The sequence below is a fragment of the Danio aesculapii genome, chromosome 2 (genome assembly GCF_903798145.1).
Source record: "Danio aesculapii chromosome 2, fDanAes4.1, whole genome shotgun sequence".
Taxonomy (NCBI): Eukaryota; Metazoa; Chordata; class Actinopteri; order Cypriniformes; family Danionidae; genus Danio; species Danio aesculapii.
Genome location: NC_079436.1, coordinates 35,000,628 through 35,022,259, shown reverse-complemented (window position 1 = coordinate 35,022,259; position 21,632 = coordinate 35,000,628). Strand labels below are relative to the sequence as shown.

The following is a 21,632-nucleotide window of genomic DNA, read 5'->3' as shown; positions in this document are numbered from 1 at the left end:
AAACTTCACTCTCCTGGCCTCATGAGGCACGCTAAGATCTGATGCTAGAGGCAGCGGTCTTTTAAATCCTTGTTACAGCGCCTGCCTCCAATGCCAGAGATGTCTGTTTGAATTCTGCTCAGAGTGGTAGGAGTAAACCTGGAGGGGTTATACATGAGCTCTGAAAATGATCTGCAAAAAGACTCACCGAATCATCTGCTGGCTGAAGAAACCCTTTGTCTGGCCATTTAAGTAAAATTGTCCCAACATCCTTTGTTTTCATTACATAAAACCCCTCCTTTGATATGGTTGCTGGAGAGGAACATATGTTTACAGATTCTCTGGCCAGTCTTAAAAGCAACATTACAACAAAGCAAAACACCTCAGGCACTCTGATGTGTATTGGTTATTATGCATGTGGAGAGATGTTTCACCCCAATGTGAAATGACAGGTATGTTGCATAAGACGCATGTTGTTTTGCATAAGGCGATGTCTCCCACTGCTATTTCATAATGATGCGCTGAGCACAAGCTGCACATTTTGTTGGCATGCAGGAGCTGGACGCTTTTCTTCTTCCTGTGAGGGTGCAGTATGCACATGCTGAAAATGTTTAGTCCTTTCTCCAGATGGAATATTTGAAAGGGGATTAGTGAACATCTCTGCCTGGATGTATTGTGTTTCTGCCATGATGCAAACGAATTCTCTTTCAAACACAGACAGACTGACATTTATCATGCTGAGAAGCACCTGTCAGAAACCGAATCATCGTTTCAAAAAGCATTCATTTATCAGCTGCAGCCAGATGTTTGTAAAAACCTTACATTGCACTTTCCTTGTTTATTGTTGTCCAAATACAACACGGTGGACGCTAAGGTCTGAAAATGCTACAAGATTCCAGAACCTCTGTGTTGTTACGCCAGAAGCTACAGCAGAGGCAGAATCAAATGAAGTGTGACCTTCTAAGGAAAGCCTTACCTTGGGAATGAAGCTTATTTCCCAACCATCAAACAAGTAGTCTAAGGGTTGCCATTGAACCTCCACGGATGTCTCCATGATGGATTTGAAGAGTAAACCGTCTGGATTCGAGAGATCTGAAAGGTACAGATTGATGCATTATTGGCCTCCGTCCTATGTGCGTTCAATAAATCAGCATTTTCTCAGCCAAGGCAGATCTTTCCTCTGCTTTTAGCTCTGTAAAAAGAGCAGTGGATACTGAGCGGCTTATTTTATTTTATTTTTTGGAGATACTTTTAATATGCAATGTCTCTTCAATCTGTTTACATTTGTTGTATAATAGATGCAGTTGGGAATCCCAAAGAATACAAGTCAGGAAATACTATTACAGTCATTTCACAGCATATACAAGTAAACCTCCAGCCTTTTCATTGTCAACAATGCATGAGCCTCTAGAGGATTTGAAGGTAATTTCATGGAAACAGCAATAAAACACGCTATCTCTGCTCTGGGAGTGTTTGGATTATTTCATGTGTATGATGGCATACAAAAGTGTGTAAGTGAGTGATAAATGTGCAGTCATATAATCATTTTTACTATAGCACTCACAGTCTCAGTTGCTCTTAATCTCAGTGACCTACATACACCATCGCTCAAAAGTTTAAAAGCACCAACTTTCATTTAGCAAGGACATATTTAATTGATTAAAACTGACACCAAAGTCATTTCAATGTTTTAAATTGTCTATTCATCAAACAATCATGGAAAAGTGTCCACAAATTATATAATAATAATATTTTAAACCGCATGACCATTTTCAACCCCTCTTGGCCTGATGGGGTTTGGATTTCTTATAAATGTATTAATGACGCTGTGTTTAGCACACACTGTAATAATAATAACATTTAAACAGCATGTGTATACAAGTTTGTATTTTTGATGAGGTATTTGATTTTTTTCATGATCAAAAAGAAAAGGAAATAAAATATAATATTTACTTAAAGCTTTTTTCTGTTGAATGAAGAAGACAAGAGTTTTAATAGAAATTCTGAAAATCACATTGCCTACTGATTCACATAAAACAATATATTGATGGAACTTTTATGAGAAATCTCTTTTCTTAGAAAGAAATATGTGAAGAAGTTTAATCAATAACTGTGAATGTTTCTTTTCGAGCCCAAAATCAGCATTTTAGAGTTATTTCCAAAGCTTTAAGCAAAACTGGATCAAAATCTGGGGTAATGGCTGCTAATAATTCCTAATAAATACATTTTATATACAATTAAATAAATGGGTCACACTTTATGACAAAGTTCCATGAGTTAATGTTAATGCAATCTAAGAATGAACAATATATGTACAGCATTTATTAATAATCATAGTTCAACATTTGCTAATGCATTATTAAAAGTTGTGCTTAACATTAGTTAATCTAGTGAATACATAATTAACTAATGCAACGCTACCAAAAAATGTCTGGCTAACATCCATCCATCCATCCATCCACCTTACAAGCCATTCACCCACCCATCCATCTATCCATCCATCCATCCATCCATCCATCCATCCACCCATCCAACTTACCAGTCATGCACCCACCCATCCATCCACCTTAAAAGCCAGCCATCAACCCACCCACCCATCCATCTATCCATCCATTCACCCATCCCTCCACATTACCAATCACCCACCCAATCATCCATCCACCCATCCAACTTACCAGTCATCCACCCACCCATCCATCCACCCACCCCTTCATATTACCAATCACCCACCCACCCACCCATCCATCCATCCATCCATCCACCTTTCAAGCCATTCACCCACCCATCCATCCATCCATCCATCCGTCCATCCACCTTACAAGCCATTCACCCACCCACCCATCCATCTGTCCAACTTACAAGTCATTTACCCACCCACCCATCCATCCACCTTAAAAGCCAGCCATCCACCCACTCATCCATCCACCTTACTATCCATCTACCTAACCAGCCACCCAATCAACCCACCCCCACCCATTCATCCACCCACCCATCCATCCATCGATCCATCCATATTACCAGCCATCCACCCACGACCCACCCACCCATCCATCTACCTTACCAGCCATCCACCAACCCATCCATCGATCCATCCAATCTTACCAGCCATCGAACTAAACACCCACCCACCCATGAACCTTATCAGACACCCACCTACCCACCCATCCATTCACCTTACCAGCCATCCAATCACCCACCCACCCTTCCATCCCTCCACATAACCAGCTTCTCAACCCACCCATCCATCCATTTATCCATCCACCTTACCATCCATCCAATCAACCACCCACCCACCCCTCCACATAACCAGACATTCACCCACCTACCCATCCATCCATCCACCTTACCCGCCATCCACCAATCCATCAATCCACCTTACCAGCCATCCAACCACCCACCCACCATCCATCTATCGCAATGTTTCTCTACTGATAACTGCACAGTTTTAGCTATCTCAACCACACCATGCATTTGCAGAAAATGGGCAGTAATGTTAAACATTTGTTTTATCTTTGCTAGATTACAGAAATTACGGCTCCACTAGTTGAATATCTCAGATGTCTAAGCGAGCTTATGATGCCTGCCAGATGCGACATGCAAATATCAATTTCTTTCAAATTCATTAAGTTCCAATTATCTTTATTATCCCTAAATTACCTACGATAATGTACAGAACAGAAGGCCAGTCAGTGGTGCTATGTGATTGTCTCCAGAATGCCCAACTGGCTTTTCACAAATAATGGAATATTTGTTATGACGTGTTCTATTCTAGGCTGAGGCATTTTGCTCAAGGCTGACAGGCAGAGACTGTATGCGAAAGGCCTTCTAGCATTTTGCCAATCTGGCACTGTTACTCACCAGGTGGTGGGTGTCTAATCATATCCTGTTGGCAAAGGCAGCCAGTTGTTCCTCTGAAGACGTAACATGAGGCATGTGTGTGGTGTGTGTGTGTGTGTGCAAATGGTACTGTGAAGGAGTCTGTAATCTCTCATAAAGGTCTATTAAACCTGGGTCATGCTTGGGTTACAATGATGCTTACAATGAAAATGTCACATTCCAGATCTATGCAAAACACCTCAGACATGAAAAAACAGCTTTATCTGACCAAAACACCGATGTTCTTTGAATAAAAGAGGACTCGGGAGAGAAATGCACTCACAGGTGGAGACTAAGGTGTTCATTGGGGAGCTGATGATGTTGTCAATCACTGCGTACACGTTGACATTGTACTCCAGACCCGGATTTAAACCTTTGATGGTGATGTTGGTAACATTTCCAGGGACTCTCATTTCTAGCTGGACTCCGCCTGGAGTTGTGGGGGCGTAAGTGATGAGATAGTCTGTCAGGATCGCTGAGCCTTCCCACTGCAGATCAATGGTGTTTTCTGACACTCCCCGAACTTGCAGATTCATTGGAGGTAAAACTGTCCATAAAAAAAAGATGAAGATAACACATTAATATTAAAGATTCTATTTGGAATATATTTGGAGAACAAAATCGGTCCCACTTTATATTAGGTGGCCTTAACTAATATGTACTTACTCTGAAATTAATCATTTGTTACAATGTACTTATTGTGTAAATACATGTTTTTAAATTGTACTTATGCTTGATTAAATACCTGCATGTAAATACATCTGTAATTAATTTCAACCCCTTAACCCATCCCTAAACCTATTTGTACAACCTAATATGTCCCTAACCCTAGCCATATCCCATCTCAAAAGCACCAGAAGTACATTGTATTAGTACATATTAGTTAAAGGCTGATTTATACTTCTGTGTTGAGTGGTCACCGTGATCCACGGCACATGCCTTCCACGTTCCCGTGCATTTATACTTCTGCGTGCTGTTTGTGTTGCTCTGCAATAACACTTCCGAAACAGTAGCTGGCAGTGACGTTTTAATGTCCCTCTGCATCGAGTTTCTTTGTTGGTGTTTTGTTTTTTCTGAACACTACCTTAATGTACAAGTAACTAAAACTCGCTCATTCTGAGACGGTAACCAGCGGACGTGCAACAACTTTAATCATTAGGTAAACACAAAACAAAAGTTTCCAATTGGAGCTCCTTCAGGGGACTCACCCATACTTGTCAGCGCTACAAAGCCAACCAATCACAGAGCTTGCACTATGCATCATTGCAACGCGTAGTTACATTTTTTGAGAGATGCGCGCCAGCAGCGGCGTCAGTCATGGTGTGGGCTATGTGACCCCGCAAAGGTTGCACTGGACAATAAGTGTGTGCTTGACGCAGAAATAAAAATAAGCTTTTAAGCCACCTAATATAAAATAATATAACAATGTGATCTGACGCAAATAAAACTAAACAATTGACTACTTTTACTAACAGATGCCTTTTACCTGCATTTCGTTGCCTTGTACTTGTACATGTGTGATGACAATAAATTGAATCTAATCTAATCTAATCTAATCTAAAAATGAAAAAATAAATAAATAAATAAATAAAGATGATGAGTTGTCTATTGGTTTGGAACACATGTGTGAAACTGAAACTTCTAGTTTAAATACTGTATATCTACATTTTAACTTTAGAAGAGTCAAAAAATATTGTTAAAATAACCTTATAAATGTTATCAGAACTTTGTATAATTAAACAAAAAAATGAAACTAAAATTTTACTCAAACACATAGCTAATAAATAGAGAAACTGAAAATTTTCAAGCGGTCTCTTGATTGTTAACATAGTTGTATACAGGGCTTGACATTAACACCTGCCAACCCGCCAAATGCGGGTAGATTTCAGCTGTGGCGGGTTAGACAACCATACCCACTAGCCACTTTGGCCGGTAAAATTTTTTTATAAATTGTAGTTTACTTAAAAGCAAAGTTCGACAAGCACAACAGCTGAAAAAAACAACTGTGTTCGCATGAGCAAAAGACAGCAGGTGAATACCGAACGAGAGGATGATCACGCGCATGAAGAGACTCTCACTCACTGATGAGGGCTTCCATGTCGTGCACGCAGCTGATGTGATGCGCGTAAGTGTTTAAATGCTAGCGCGCTCTCGTTTCCGTACGCGAAACAACCATGCCTTGAAACACAACTGATGCAATCGGTTTCCTTTGAAAAGACTGACAAAAAGCGATGCTCGCGATGCTTGCTTTCAGGAGTTTGAGACTCTTTTAAAAAATTTATTTTTGTAAGCAGCAGAGGTTGCCACTTTCCCTTTAACCATTCTTTGAACAGATTATTAATGGGCCTAACGTTAACCATGTGCAGGTGATCATCCATTCATTACCACGCACAGTATGTTTTTCACCTGCTTTCTTTTACAGTTATTTTTGTTAATATGGTTTAATTATCAACCTTTACAATAGCATTGCTTTAGGAGAATAACTTCCCTTTTATGTACAGTGAACTGGTGATCTGGGACCTTTAGCGAGGACAGACTGCTGTGCATAGTTCTAGATACATGACAATAGTTATTTTTAAAAATGTCAATTGTTTTTTTTTAAGAAAAGTTTTGTTGAATAAAAAGTGTATGTACAGTCAAATGTATGTATAAAAATATCTATTTTCCTAACAACAAAATTGTGGCTAGTGAAAATGACAAGTGGCTAGTAATGTTGAAAAACTACTAGCCACAGCGGCTGGTGATCAAAAAAGTTAATGTCAAGCCCTGGTTTTATATTATAACCTCTTTCTTTTTCTCACTCTGTTTAGGTTTATCAAAGCTAGTATTATTATACAGTAGAGTTGCAAGGCTGCAGTCTTAAGAGGTTGTTCCAAACCACATTTAGTATTACAGTACTTGACAATAATGTACCAGTATGTACTTGGAAAAAGTTAGAAAATGTAGCTACTTATAAAAAGTGTTTGAAGGATCCCACTCAGGCTACCCAAGAGACTAAGATACAACCCGGGTCTCCACAACACATGAGACGTCCTCCTGATACTGGGCTCATAGGACTTGCTGTAAGTGGCCCCTAGGGAATCACAAAGGACTTGAGAAAGCAATTCAGCTCCTTCCACACGAACAGGACAGACTGGCATCCCTTCTGGTCCCTCTCTACAACAGACCCCTCAAAACAGAGAAAAAAAGTCCCAGGGTGCCTACTTAGCAAAATTTATCACTCTAGCATCTGTGCTGTTCACCCATAGCTGCTGCCAAGATCCCCTTTTTATTCTTAAGGAGGAACAAGAATCTTGGAAATGTAGCAGATACTGTCCTAGACAAAAAGAAAGCAATATATTTTTAAATTAGTTATATTATATATATATATATATATATATATATATATATATATATATATATATATATATTAGGGATGCTTCGATCAGGATTTTTGCAGCCAATACCGAGTACCAATTCCTTGTCATGTTGATCGGAAAATACCAAGTACTGATTCTGATGCATCAAGCTTTTTAATGCATAAAGCACATTTTGAGAAGTAATTGGCATGTAGTTACAATGCAACTGTCAACAAAATGTGCAATAAGTGTTATTATAATAATAGATAAAACAGATAACATAATAAATGGTAACAAAAATCACTAACAAAACAAATTAGAAACATTGCAAATGATGAAAGAAGAATTCAACATGTCTCAATGAAGTTTGGAGCGCATGTTAGATGCATAATAAGTTAAAATGCACACCTATGAATCCATACTTCTTTACTAAAAATAAAAATCCATGAACTACTGTTTATTGCAATAAATATATTATGATAAGTAATATTATTGAATATTGATATTTCCTAATATTTCCAGCCAGATTTTAATGAACTTTCACATAAACTTTCAGTACTGATATTTTAAAAGATTTCAGTTCTTATATGTCCTATGCTTGTAAACTTGTAAACAAACAATTGTGATCAGTTCATGAGATTGGCCGGACTGGCGAGTCATTCATTCATTCATTCATTCATTCATTCATTCATTCATCCATTCATTCATTCATCCATTCATTTTCTTTTCGGCTTAGTCCCTTTATTAATCTGGGGTCGCCACAGCGGAATGAACCGCCAACTTATCCAGCATTTGTTTTATGCAGCGGATGCCCTTCCAGCTGCAACCCATCACTGGGAAACACATACACACTTACACACATACACTACGAAAATTAAGCCTACCCAATTCACCTGTACCACATGTCTTTGGACTGTGAGGGAAACTGGAGCACCCGGAGGAAACCCAAGCGAACGCAGGGAGAACATGCAAACTCCACACAGAAATGGCAACTGACCCAGCCAAGGCTCGAACCAGCGACCTTCTTGCTGTGAAGCGACAGCACTACCTACTGCCCCTCGATAGAGTCATGTGATAATCATGTGATAATCGGTCGATACCGATCTTTGGCTGATCAAACGGAGCATCCCTAATATAAATGCAAAAATAATAATAGTCATGTACTGCATTGAGAGTTTTTAAAAACAAGTGTAAAAAATATTAGCACAGGAATAAAAACTGATTCATATTTGTAATACATTTTCTTAAAATGAATGAATTAGTTCATTAAACATTTTGAATAATACATTTTCAAATCATGTAGTCAAGCACTTGTTTCTATATTTAGCAAATTGTTTAAAACGTAAACTGCTATTGCTTCTTTAATGATTACTTTTTTTGTTGATTTATAGCTGAAAGACTTGGCAAAAGCACAGGAAGCAACCTGTTCAAAAATACTATTTAATCCACTGAAGAGAAAACATCTGCTGATTATAAAATCCGCCACTGTCAAAGAAAGACATTATTTCATTTAAGCTGTTTGAAATGTTCAAAAAAGCAACTTCTCATCACGTCCTTTTTTTTCTTGATTACGTCTTTTTTTTCTCTCCCCATCACTACCTGTTTGCAAAATGCTTTTTGCTTACGGTTTCAGGGGCCTAATGAAACGAGAAAATTGGATAGAGTAACTGAAAGAAAAGCCATATCCTAATTCATTCCCTTGATAATATGAAGACCTAAGAGAGCAGAGAATCTTCAGAAGCAGTGTAGAGAGTAATAATTGAGCAGCCACTCGCCATTTTCCACCACCCCTCGCGCACAACACCCCACTATTTTCTCCTAATTGCAATGAAATAAGCAATTTTGCCTCCACTCAGTCTTGCAGAAAATGAAAGGGAGAGAACTGGTTGGTAATATGATTTGCCCTTCCCTCTCCCACTCGTGAGATGACAGCTGTCTTCAGCGATGTGGGGTTTCGTCAGCCTTTTTCCACGAACTAGCTGTGAACCCGGGTAAGCGTGATGGAGAAATTGCTTCGGCCTGGTTAATATGACACATCTTCCCCAGTGAATGTGACTTTTGACAAATGAATGGTGTTATACTGTGAGTTGTCACCAATCTTACAGCCATGACTGGAGGAGCTGGGGGGCAAACCATGGGGTTTAAGCATCTGCCGCGTCTGTTGGAAACTGGGGAAATGGCTACTGTTCGTCCCAGAGAGGATTATTTATATTTATATTGGGAGGAAAACATACTGCTTGCATTTAAAACTTAATAAAGTGGCTTGTTTATTCAATTGGCTTAAACGCATAGAGAGGAAAAATATGCGATGTAAATGATGTTTGCGTTTCCCCAAACAGGCTTTGGTTATGGCTTAATTTCTTCCTTGATGGATTTTATATGCGAAAAGAACACCAGGCGAGGCAGACGTTAAATATTGACTTGCAATAAATAAGGTGGAATGTTTAAATAATACAGCACAGGCTCATTTTACTGGCGAACGGTTAACTGCTCTTCTGTACTGCTTTGCGATGCCAATTTAGTGAACTGTAATCACACTTTATAACTATATAAGTGAACAAGTGTGCTAATGTTACCTAGTCGCTAGCTAATTGTCTATTAAAGCTGTTGCAATTCCCTTATGAACAAATTTTTTTCAGCAAAATAAAATAAATCATCTGCATTCGTTTGCAATTCTTTTGGCTCTCTTAGTTGTGGCCATGTTTCAATAGCTGTACTGATATTTACTCTTGTTCTATTATAGGGAGTTTGAGTTCCCCAAATGTTTAGGATGATTGAACATTTTAAGCTTTAGAAATTAAAAGCAGCCTTCTCAAGTTAAATCTGTCTAAGCAACTGTTTTAAAGACAAGCTACAAACCGCTTGTGCACCCACATTTGACATATACATAGCTGAGTCTTATTCTTTCTGTTTACTGAAGTGATGCAAACATGTTCAACTGTAATTTCCCAAGAAATCAAACCTGACATCTTGCATCATAATTGAAGTTTATAATAATAAGTCTATCACTGAGAATTTCAACCCAAATTGGCTATTTATGTTTGAGTTCACATCTCAAAATACTGACTGAATCTTCAATATTTATTTTTATTTCACATGTATTTTGCCATTAAATACAAGAAATCAGATACATTAAATGAACTGAATCTTTAATCTTACCTGCTCGAAAAAAAAACACGCTTCTTGAATGTATCAAACATCAAACAAGCAATAGCCACATGTTTAACATTGTGTTCTGCTGCTCAGTGAAAGAGAGAGGTTGGGTTTTATTACAGTCTGCCCTCAGCAGTGACATAGGAGATCTTGGGCTCCACTGTATCTTCACTGTCCCAGCAAGTTTACAAGCAATGAAACATGCAGTAAAGGAGTTGTACCATGTATGGTGTAGTGTTGTCAAAAATATTGATATTTCGCTAAGTATTGATACTAAAAAATTTAATATCATATAGTTTTGCTTTTGGTTAGTACTGATAGCGGCTTTGCTCTCGTGCTCTCTTCTCAGCAATATCAGTTGACACGTGTTGTATGTGAAGGCACTACACTACTCCCCTGTATCCATTGGCAACCAGTTTTGGTTAAGGAACAAGCAAACAAATAAACAAGAAAGGACACAAACAGGCCAATATGCGAGCTTTGCTAAAGAGTAAAACTAAGTAAATAATACAATTAAAATAGCAAAGCACCACACTGTCAAAAAATCTGTTAATTAACTACTTGTGTATTGTGATTCACAAGTGTTTTTCACTTATTTACGCTTGTGAATTGCATTCTGTGACCTCTGTTGACATTTGATGATGAAAATTCAACTGTACAGTTTAACAAAGCGACTTTTTAGAGAAATAAGTCTGTAAAACAATGTACTGGCAGTTTATTACAAGATTTTTTTTTTACCATAATATACAACACCAGCACAATATCACTTTAACTATCAAAAAGGCTAATGAAAGTCACTTTTTTTGTACTTGTCAAGGTTAAAAGTTGTTGGAAGAAAGATCAAGGTCCCATAATCTAATTTAAAAGCATAAATAAATGGGACAAAATAAAAATAATAAAAAACATGAATTATAAATAACAGAAAACTGCTAATTTACTAATACTGTGAAAGAGTGACTTGCAGAGTTGTATAAAAAAATTTGAGAGGCTGGTAACTGCTCCTATTTCAATATCAATAATGAATTTAATAAGCTGTTGTCCCTTTTTAAAAATTATTTTATTTTTTTAAATCTCTCAAGTTTTCAAATCTCTCGATCAATTGTACATTTTAACTTGATTACGATTAACGAACAATTATTATTATAATTTTTTTCTGCCCTCATAGCACACTGACAGGTTTTGTACAGAAAATATGCCCACATATTACAAGTGAGAAATTTTTGAATGTAGGGTATATTCATTTATTCATTCATTTTCTTTTCGGCTTAGTCCCTTTATTAATCTGGGGTCGCCACAGCGGAATGAACCACCAATTTATCCAGCATATGTTTTACGCAGCGGATGCCCTTCTAGCCGCAACCCATGTCTTTGGACTTGTGGGGGAAACTGTAGCACCCAGAGGAAACACACGCGAACACAGGGAGAACAAGCAAACTCCATACAGAAATGCCACCTGACACAGCCGAGGCTCAAACCAGCAACCTTATTGCCGTGAGGCGAACGTGCTCCCTACTTGCCCACCGTGATGGAAGGGTGCATTGCTTAATTTTAAAATAAGTGAAGGAAACACACACTATCTACTACCTATGATTATTTATTGAACATCAACATTGAACAACCTAAACAGTCACTTTCTTTTATTCTTATAAAAAGTGCAAGTTATTTAGACAACTATAAATAAATATAATACATCTAAATAAATTTATATAAATCACTTGCAGTTTTGGAACAAAATTAAACATTTTCATTGTTTTCAAAACTTTAAAATAAGCAGTATCTGTTCTAAATAAAATATCATGTAAATAATATTTTATACTGTGCATTTCTTGAATCTTCTGCAAACAAATATTTTCATGTAAATAATAATTTTATTGTAATAGAAAATATGCTGTCTCAAGGCATCTCTGGTGCAGCGTCCAATCATCGTCAATGTAGTCCAAACATGCGATATGTAGTTCCATTTTTTTAAGAGGTGTGCGGGTATGCAACATGCATTCGACACAGAAGTATAAATCTGCCTTAACAGAGCGGGGTCACATGACTCCACACACGGCAGGAAAAGTAACTGAAAAAACTGACCTGAAAAATTGTATCGATTATTGGCTCTGAATGTCGATTTTAATTACTTTTCGATTAAACGCCCAGCCCTACTCTCAAGTTAATATGTATAGGCCAACATATTCTCCCTCTGAGTTATTGGAGCTTAATATGTGCAGGGCTGTGATTTCCTTGCAGAATCGAAAATGGTATTGAATATGGATATTTTTCAAGGTATCGTATCAAAGTTAGAAATTCCAGTATCGTGACAACATGTTGTATTTAAAATAGTAAGGTACCATGAAAAACGGCATCAGAAAACCATCAGTACATCATAACCAGATGTATTCTGTTACTAAAACAGTACCAACTCGTCCTTGTCTGCATCCTAATGCACCATAGAAAGGATTAATTGTGACACCCCTAATACAAACGTCGAACACTGACCTGAAGTGCAGTCATCTCCTGTGTATCCCTCTTGACAGACACAGAAGCCCTCCTTGCACACCCCTCTCTGGCTGCAGTTATTAGCGCAGAAGATGAGAGAGCAGTCTTCCCCCAGGAAGCCGGATCGGCACTGGCAGCTTCCGTTCACACAGGCCCCTTGATCCGAGCAGTCGTTCAGACATCTGCCCAGTGAGCAGTCCTCCCCCGCGAAGGCCTCCTCACAAACACACTCCCCGTCAATACACAAGCCCCTGTCAGAGCAGTCACTTGGACATCGTGGCTCGGAGCAGTTTTCACCACCGAAGTTACGGTCGCAGACACAATCGCCTTCGATACAAATGCCCTGGCCCGAGCAGTCGTCTGGGCAGCGCGGCTCAGTGCAGTTCTTGCCAATCCAGCCTTCTTCACAAACACACCCGCAAACCTCCATACTGAATGTGCCATGGCCGCACTGAGGGACGAAGTCCAGGCGACCTGAGAGTAAACAAATATGTAAGATTTAGAACAGTATAAATTGACTGAAACGTTTTAGAAGTGCAGAGAAACTGTTGTTTGTTTGAATAGTGTAGATGAGGTATTTTTTTATTTGCAGTTACAAGTAATGATACATATTTTATTCATTATTTCCTCGAAGTATCGAAAATGGTATAAAATATTCAACCCAGGCTCGTTCTGATTTCAAGCCCCTATATACATTTCAGGAGAGAGAAAAATACGTCCCAAGAGCTACGTTTTTTTTTTTTTTGCAGCTTGCGAATCCACCAGAGGCCATTGTGTACGATTTTTGAGATCTCAAATTTCTCTCACGGGTGCCATTTGCGTCTGCTGTTCTCACATGAATCCACCAGAGGCCGATATTGACTGATTGATTTATTGACTGACCAACCGATCGATCCCCCCACCCTCCACCTTCCCTAAACCCAACCAAAGGTGTTTTAAAATCCACCGACTGACCCGCCAACCACATTCTCACATTCTCACCCTGTTTTTTTCTTGTTTATTTTTTTTTAGCTTCTGTTTTTGTCTTACCCGCTGTCTGGAACTTTTCTTCACCAGACTCGAACCCCGTCATCGTGGTCAACTCCGCTTTGCGTCTCAAGTTCGCTGACGTACATGTCGAGCTACCGAACAAACTCTGTAGCATTTATTTTAAAGATGAAGCACAGCCATACGTTCCTCTGGCTGCATAATTCACAATCCCCAGAAAAGTATATAGGGCTACGTCTACAGAATGAGCCTATGTTGCAAATATTTATATTTTTCAAGGTATCGCATCAAAGTTTGTATGAATAGTTTGAATCAGGTAGATTTTTATATTTTTTATTTTCATTTTAGATTTTTGTGAAATTTTATTCATTATTCTTATTAATAATATTATTATTAAACATATTTTTTTATTACTTTGCTTAGGTTTATTTTTTATTTTAGTTTCAGTTATAAATGAAAATTATACATATTTTATGCATGGTTTCCCCGCAGTATTGAAAATGGTATCAAATATCGATATTTTTCAAGTTATCGTATCAAAGTTTGAACAAGGTTAATTTTTTCTATTTTTTGTGTATTTTTATTTATTATTCTTATTAATATTTTTATGATTAAATATTTAGTTTTTATTATTTTACTTAGTTTTATTTTTTATTTTAGTTTCAGCTATGAATGAAAATAATACATATTTTATGCATGATTTCCTCACAGTATCGAAAATGGTATCGATATTTTTCAAGGTACTGTATCAAAGTTTGTATAAATAGTTAGAATGAGGTTTATTTTATATTTTCTGTTTTCATTTAGATTTGTGTATTTTATTCATTATTCTTATTAATAATAATATTAATAAACATTTAGTTTTTAATTTGCTTGGTAAGGTATATATACTCCACACTGAAATGCTAAGAAAATGGTAAGGTATTGTTTCAAAATTTGTATGAATTGTTTAAATGAGGTTTATTTTATATTTTCTGTTTTCATTTTGGTGTATTTTTTTTTATTCTTTTTATTAATTAATATTTTTATTCTTATTAATAATAATATTATATATTTTGTTTTTTATTATTTTGATTAGTTTGACTTTTTATTTTAGTTTCAGTTATAAATTAAAAAGATACATATTTTAATGAGTGGTTTCCTCGCAGTATCAAAAAAGGTATCGAATATCGATTTTGTTTAAAGTTATTGTATCAAAGAAATTCCAGCTTCAGTTATGAGGTATCACTTTTATAAATTAAAATGATACATATCTTATATTTAGTGTTATATTTTATGTTTAGCTTTTTTATATTTAGTTGTTACCCAAACAAACCACTTTTGTAATACTCCTTTATTGTATAACATTTATTTATTTATTTAGTCTTTGTGGTCTATCATTTTCACTATCTTAGCCTTTCATAATAAAAATTTAATAAAAAAAAATCTAAATTATTCTTAAAAAAAAAGACATGCTTTCTTATTTTAAAAATAAAAACAAACAGGTTTGTGAATAAATAATGTCATCATTAACATTGTGTTATTCCTTTAATTTCCTTCACGTTGAACTAAGATCAAACTTAAGTAGAAAAAACACTAATAATTCTGAGGCAATATCTTGCAATCTTATTAGCAAACACAGGACTTATCAAAGGCTTGAGGGGAAAACCTATTCAGCAGCAGTGCTGTAATTAATCTAGTTCACAATCTAACCTCATTTGTATAGCTTAACATGACTTTCCCTTTACTACTGCAGTGTTTCAGCTGTTTTTAGCTGCCCTGGAGGGGCTCCACGGCCAAGGTTTGCAGGTGTGAATCCACTCGACTGCCCCTTTGAGACGTTAAACAAGCACAACACCACCACCGTCCACACTTCTGTTGTCCCTATGGGTCAGTGCACAATATAACCGCTTCTTCACTTAGCACTGCAGTCACATCAGAACAGGCAGAAGGATCAGGATGCACTTCTGTTTTTGTCCCACGGTACAATGAGCTAAAAGCTATTTGAAACTAACTCAAGGAGAACTCTAATCCACTGTAAAACAACCTGCCTGTATGATATAACTATGATATTTAATTATGTATATTTGGCTACAGAAAGATGTGCTGCATGTTATATCTCACATCATAAAATGCTACAATCTTTCTTTTATAATGCACCATTTGGCACAAATTTACATTTTTATGATGGAAATGGATCAATGGGTGACAACTGTCTCCTGATAACTCGGTTTATTTTTCATTTAATGATGTCATAAACAGGTGCAAAGAAAAATATCGGTAGTAAAAAATAGTTGAGTTCCAGTGAATGACTATTATACGAGACTTTATGGATGCAGAGATGGATATAGAAGTCTGACTGAAGGGCCTTTGTGTAATTAAAATGAGTTGAACTGTTTCTTTTTGAAAGCCTAACATACACTGTAAAACCCAAAAAGTTAAGGCAACTCAAACCGTTTGAGGAAACCGATTGCAACAAACCATTTGAGTTAAAAAAAACTAATCTATATGAGTACTGAGAACTTAATTTAAGTTTAAGAAAACAGGTAATTAATTAACTCATTACCTTCAACACTGAGTTCAAAACTCTTTTCAAATGAGTAAAATTAACTTTCAGTAAATTGAGTTAACTACACTCATTTCATTTGATAAAGTTGACTGTTACTGTTAATACACGGTTTTAGATTGCCAATTACATCACAACTTATCCAGCAATGACTGCTATTGTTTTGTCTAGTAAATGTTGCTGATATACTGCACATATACTGTATGTGATCCAAAAATTTCTAACACGAAACAATTGTTAATGGGTCCCTGAAACAATTAGAAAAATGTGAAGAAAAAACACAGGTGGTGATGCAGCCATGACATCATGACATGACGTGAACTGTAATGTGGTCAAAAAAACTAAAAATTACACTTGGTACTTAAAAAATATTACTTATAAAAATTTGTTATACTCTTTTTTTCCTCAAAGTATAATTTAACTTTGGTTCAAACTATAAAATTTCATTTAACCTTAATCAATTACCTAAATTATCATCACCTAAATCGTTAACCTAAATCATCATCACCTAAAATATTTACTATGGTCAAGAAAAACAAAAATAAAGTTCACGCAAAGTAAAAATATTGTTTAATATAGAGACACTAAATATTTTTTTTTTAACTTTATTACAAAGTAGAAAACTATCTTTTTAACCTTAAATCAAAGTATTATCTTGCTTTGGGCCAAACTAAAAATGACTGAAATGAGCTAAATTAATAAATTACCCTCAAATTATGGCTTTAATTTGATTAAAAATGAAAAATGTATTTTAATATTAATTTAAATATTTATTCTGCCCAAGAAAAAAACCCACATTGACTCTGTGGGAAAATGTTATAAATGGTAAAAGGCTATATTCAGTATGGCTATTAATGTCATTCAAGATGGCAATCAAACTCACATTAGAAGTGCATACCACTAAAAACCAATTAATACATAAGCAAGATTTTTTTTATGTGCTCACATGACGTGAAAACCGCTGGTTTAAAGTAAAATTGTTACTTTTCTTTTAATTTTTAACTTCGTAAGTTTGTTTTTTGCTTTAAGACAAATTGTATAAAACAGGTTATAGGTTATTAATTTGATTTTATTTACAAAAATAGAGTAAATCCAATGAATTATTTTTTTTCCCAGTGCACCCCTTTTGATCAGCCCCCTTGTAATCATCCTAATCTCGAGTTTAATGCTATAATCTTTGACTTCCCCAAGGCTTAAACATCATGGGAATTATAATAAGAAAAATGATTATTAGTATGTGGGATTCAAAAAAGGAAGAAAGCCTCTTCAAAAGCATTAAAATTCATTCATTTATTCATTAGTTTTCCTTCAGTTTAGTCTCTATTTCAGAGGTTGCCACAGCGGAACGAACCGCCAGCAATTCCAGCATAGGTATTATGCAGTGGATGCCCTTCCAGCCGCAACCCAGTACAGGGAAACACCCATAAAGTCTCATTCACACACACCATACACTACGGCCAATTTAGTTTATTCAATTCACCTATAGCGCATGTCTTTGGACTGTGGGGGAAACCAGAGCACCCAGACGAGAAACACGCGAGCACGAGGAGAACATGCAAACTCCACACTGAAATGCCAACTGACCCAGCCGAGACTCACCACTAAAATTATTATAATTTATTATTATTTTTTTCAGTTTTTATTTGTGTTGGTATTTAAGTGTGTCATTCTTGTTATATGTGAATCAACATAACATGTATCAGAATGAATTGCTACAAGTGGATTAATAAATCTTTAACCTAAACTAAATGATTCATGTTGCTGTCTTTGTTTACCACTAGCACATGGTGACGCTTTATTCTTCTTCATATTAACTTCCAGAATAGCCTACAATTCAATTTGTGCCAGCATCATACTGTGGAGTCAACATATATGGCATAGCCAAGTTCATTAGATGCGCCCCTGCACATTGCAATTGCAATCTTATAAAACCATTGAAATTGCCTACAGACTCACCCATGACAGAGCTCTCTCCGCAGCAGCTGGAGCTACACTGTGTTCGAAGCAGCGACACCTCTCTCTCCAGCATCTCTATGCGGTTTGCCAGCTGCTCTATGGTGGTAGCCGAAGGACAAGCACAGGCCTGCTTTGGGATATTGATGCGATGAGTGAAGGTCACCTGGCTGTCCGAGTCCACTGTTTCCTCTGTGTACTCCGTCGGCATCTTATCACTCCCAGATGCTGTTTTGTTTGTCTCTGGACCTGTCACCGCATCTAGGTCCACTGAACAGAGGGACTCAACTGGTACATTGATGTTGTATACGTGATTGAAGACCATGGGCTGCATCTGGTTGTCAGCAGGATCGCCCCCCTCTGGAACCTGTCGCCTCACCCTTGTGGTCCTCACTAGTTTGCTGGTGGGGTTGGGAACAGCTTGAATCCCGAAAAAGAGTAGAGCCAGGCTCACTACTGAACCTTGTATTGCCATGGTACACCCCCACATCACAACCCGGGCACTAGGGTGAGATCATCAACTCCACAAATAGACCTTTGATTGGCACTGTGGACAAAAAGAGAATGTTTTTAGCTCTTCAAAACACTTCTCTTCAGAAAATGTCACAACAGAAGCAATATTTGTTACCAATGTAAATAATGGTCCATTACTTAATGCTAGTTAATGTATTTACTAACAAACAGTTAGTAATTCACTCATTACAGCATTTATTAATCTCTGTTAACATTAGTTAATGTTATTTAAATTAAATAACATTAGCTAATGTTAACTCACAGTACATAAACTAATGATAACAAGGACAATTATGGATTTTAATAATGCATTAGTAAATGTTTAACTATAACCAGGGCTTAACATTAACTTTTTTGATCACCAGCCACTGTGGCTAGTAGATTTCTAGCCACTCACCATTTTAACCAGCCACACTATTGTTGTTGGGAAAATGTGTGTGTACATTTGATTTTGACATGCTAAAATGATTTGATTATGACCACATCCCTCCTCGTTCATTTCACTTTTTGTGTGTGTTGTGTATGAGCTTGCTCTATGTGCATGAGCAAATGGATTGTCGCACTGCAATTAGTTTTTATTTCACATGACTTTTCAGGGCTCAAAATTAAGGATTTGCCAAATTTATCTCTGACCACACCAAAAAGAAATAATTATTTCTTAGCCGCAAAATTTTAATGTGTTAAAACAAGCAAAATATAGCTGTATACATGCACTTTTTAATTCAACAAAACATTTCTTTACAAAAATTGACATTTAAAAAAGAACTATTGTCATGCATTTATAAAATATGCACAGTAATCTGTCCTGGCTATAGGTCACAGATCCCTAGTTAACTACACACAAATGGGAAGATAATCTCATATTAAAACAATGTTATTGTTAAAAAAAAAAGATAATTAAAATATATTAAAAATAACTAAGCAAAAGAAAACAGGTAAAAAAAAAAAAAAAAAAACATGCCGTGAGTGATAATGAAAGGATGATCACGCGCACATGGCTAATGCTAGGCCTGTTAAAAATCTGTTCAAAAAATAATTAAAACAAAAGCATAATAATCATTAAATATATATATATATATATATATATATATATCGTGCACTCACAGTCCAGCTGCTCTCAAGAGCTCCAGATTAATATACATACATATATATATATTGCAATATATATATATATATATATATACAGTATATATATATATATATATATATATATATATATATATATATATATATATATATATATATATATATATATATATTAATCTGGAGCTCTTGAGAGCAGCTGGACTGTGAGTGCACGATCATCGCTTTTTGTCCAGTCTATTTAAAAGAGAACCGATCGCACCAGTTGCGTTTCCTCTAGGCATGGTTGCAAATAAACGGGAGTGCGCACGCTTTTTACCAGTCGGGCGCATCACATCACCCATGCATGCGAGTGATCATCCTCTCATATTCACCTTTCTTATGCTCGTGTGAACACAATTAGTTTTGTCAGTCATGCTGCTTCTCGATTCTAAGATCACATTTGCGCAAATATTAGGCCATCTTTATTGTCGAACCCTGCTTTTAAGAAAACTACAATTTAAAAACAATTTTCAACCGGCCAAAGTGGCAAGTGGATGTGGCTATCTAACCCGCCACAGCTGAAATCTACCTGCATTTGGCGGGTGTTAATGTCAAGCCCTGACTATAACTAATAAAGGCTGTGCAAGATTATTCATACTTAATGTTAGTAAATACATTAACTAACATTAACTGATGGACCATTATTCTAAAGTGTTACCCACTATTTTCACTTGTTCCTATAACAGTTTCATTTGATAATAATTAATTGATGTATGTATATGAAAGAAGAAAGAGCAAGCAAGGGTTTGAAGTAAAGCCTATTTCAGTAACTTAGAAGATGGCATCAGCGTCTGTGAATATGATGAAATATCTGAACGCTGATTGCTGTTATTGATCAGGTTTAGAGTGCATTAGTGCATCGCTAGTTTTTCAACAGTCTTTTTATATTTTCATTTCTTTCAAAAAAGAAACGATACACTATGAACCAGACATACCAACTACAAGGACAATCAAAACAACATGATTGCAAGCAAACAAGTACCTAAAATTCAGTCAAAAGACAAAATACACAATGTTCTTAATCGCTTTAATAAAGAAAAGAACTACAATTCCTTGAAGACTTGGAAAGAAGCAACCCAATGCCATCTAAAACTCAATCCAAATACAATGAAGAAACACTGTTCATTTACAACTGTTGGTTCTTAGCTCAGAAACAACTATCTTAAGTTTTTTAACATTTATTTTCTATATATTGATATGATCCATTCACACACGTTACAACATTTGCCTTAATTCATTATTCATTAATTAATTAAGTCAAAGTGGGAGGAGATAAACATCTTTTTCAGCCTCTTTGCTCACTGTGACTCTGATTAGTGAAATTTTATATGCAATGTGGTCTCATGGTCTCAATAATTCTTTTTAAAAATAAGTTGAATTAGAATAGATTATACAGTTCATATTTGGCCTGCCTTTAAATGTTTATCAATTATTGTTAGAAATCAATTTCCCTATGGAGAATAATGAATGAACTTTTTATATCCGGAAACCCGACTGATGAGCTCGATTGCAGAGAGCAATGTAATGAATCCTCAGTAAACACTGCAGGAGTCATGATGAACACAGGCATAGAGGGGAACGGTTTAATTTGAATGTGCTCAGTCCTCGGTAAAATTCCAGCTCGATCACTGAATATAATTTACAAGTAATTTCAAGTTCATTTTCTCAACAGTAATAAT

The 21,632-nt window shown here is 36.2% G+C and overlaps 1 protein-coding gene across 1 annotated transcript in view; it reads right to left on the bottom strand.

The window, feature by feature from the left end:
- The window catches only part of tnr (tenascin R (restrictin, janusin)), a 249,180-nt gene that overhangs the window by 71,660 nt on the left and 155,888 nt on the right, over window positions 1-21,632 (bottom strand). The window contains exons 4-7 of the mRNA XM_056478025.1: window positions 18,319-18,862; window positions 12,831-13,304; window positions 4,139-4,402; window positions 956-1,071 (exon numbers count right to left, since the gene is read on the bottom strand). Coding sequence (XP_056334000.1) covers window positions 956-1,071; window positions 4,139-4,402; window positions 12,831-13,304; window positions 18,319-18,805 — 1,341 coding nt within the window. The 5' untranslated portion in view covers window positions 18,806-18,862. The remainder of the gene's footprint in view (window positions 1-955; window positions 1,072-4,138; window positions 4,403-12,830; window positions 13,305-18,318; window positions 18,863-21,632) is intronic.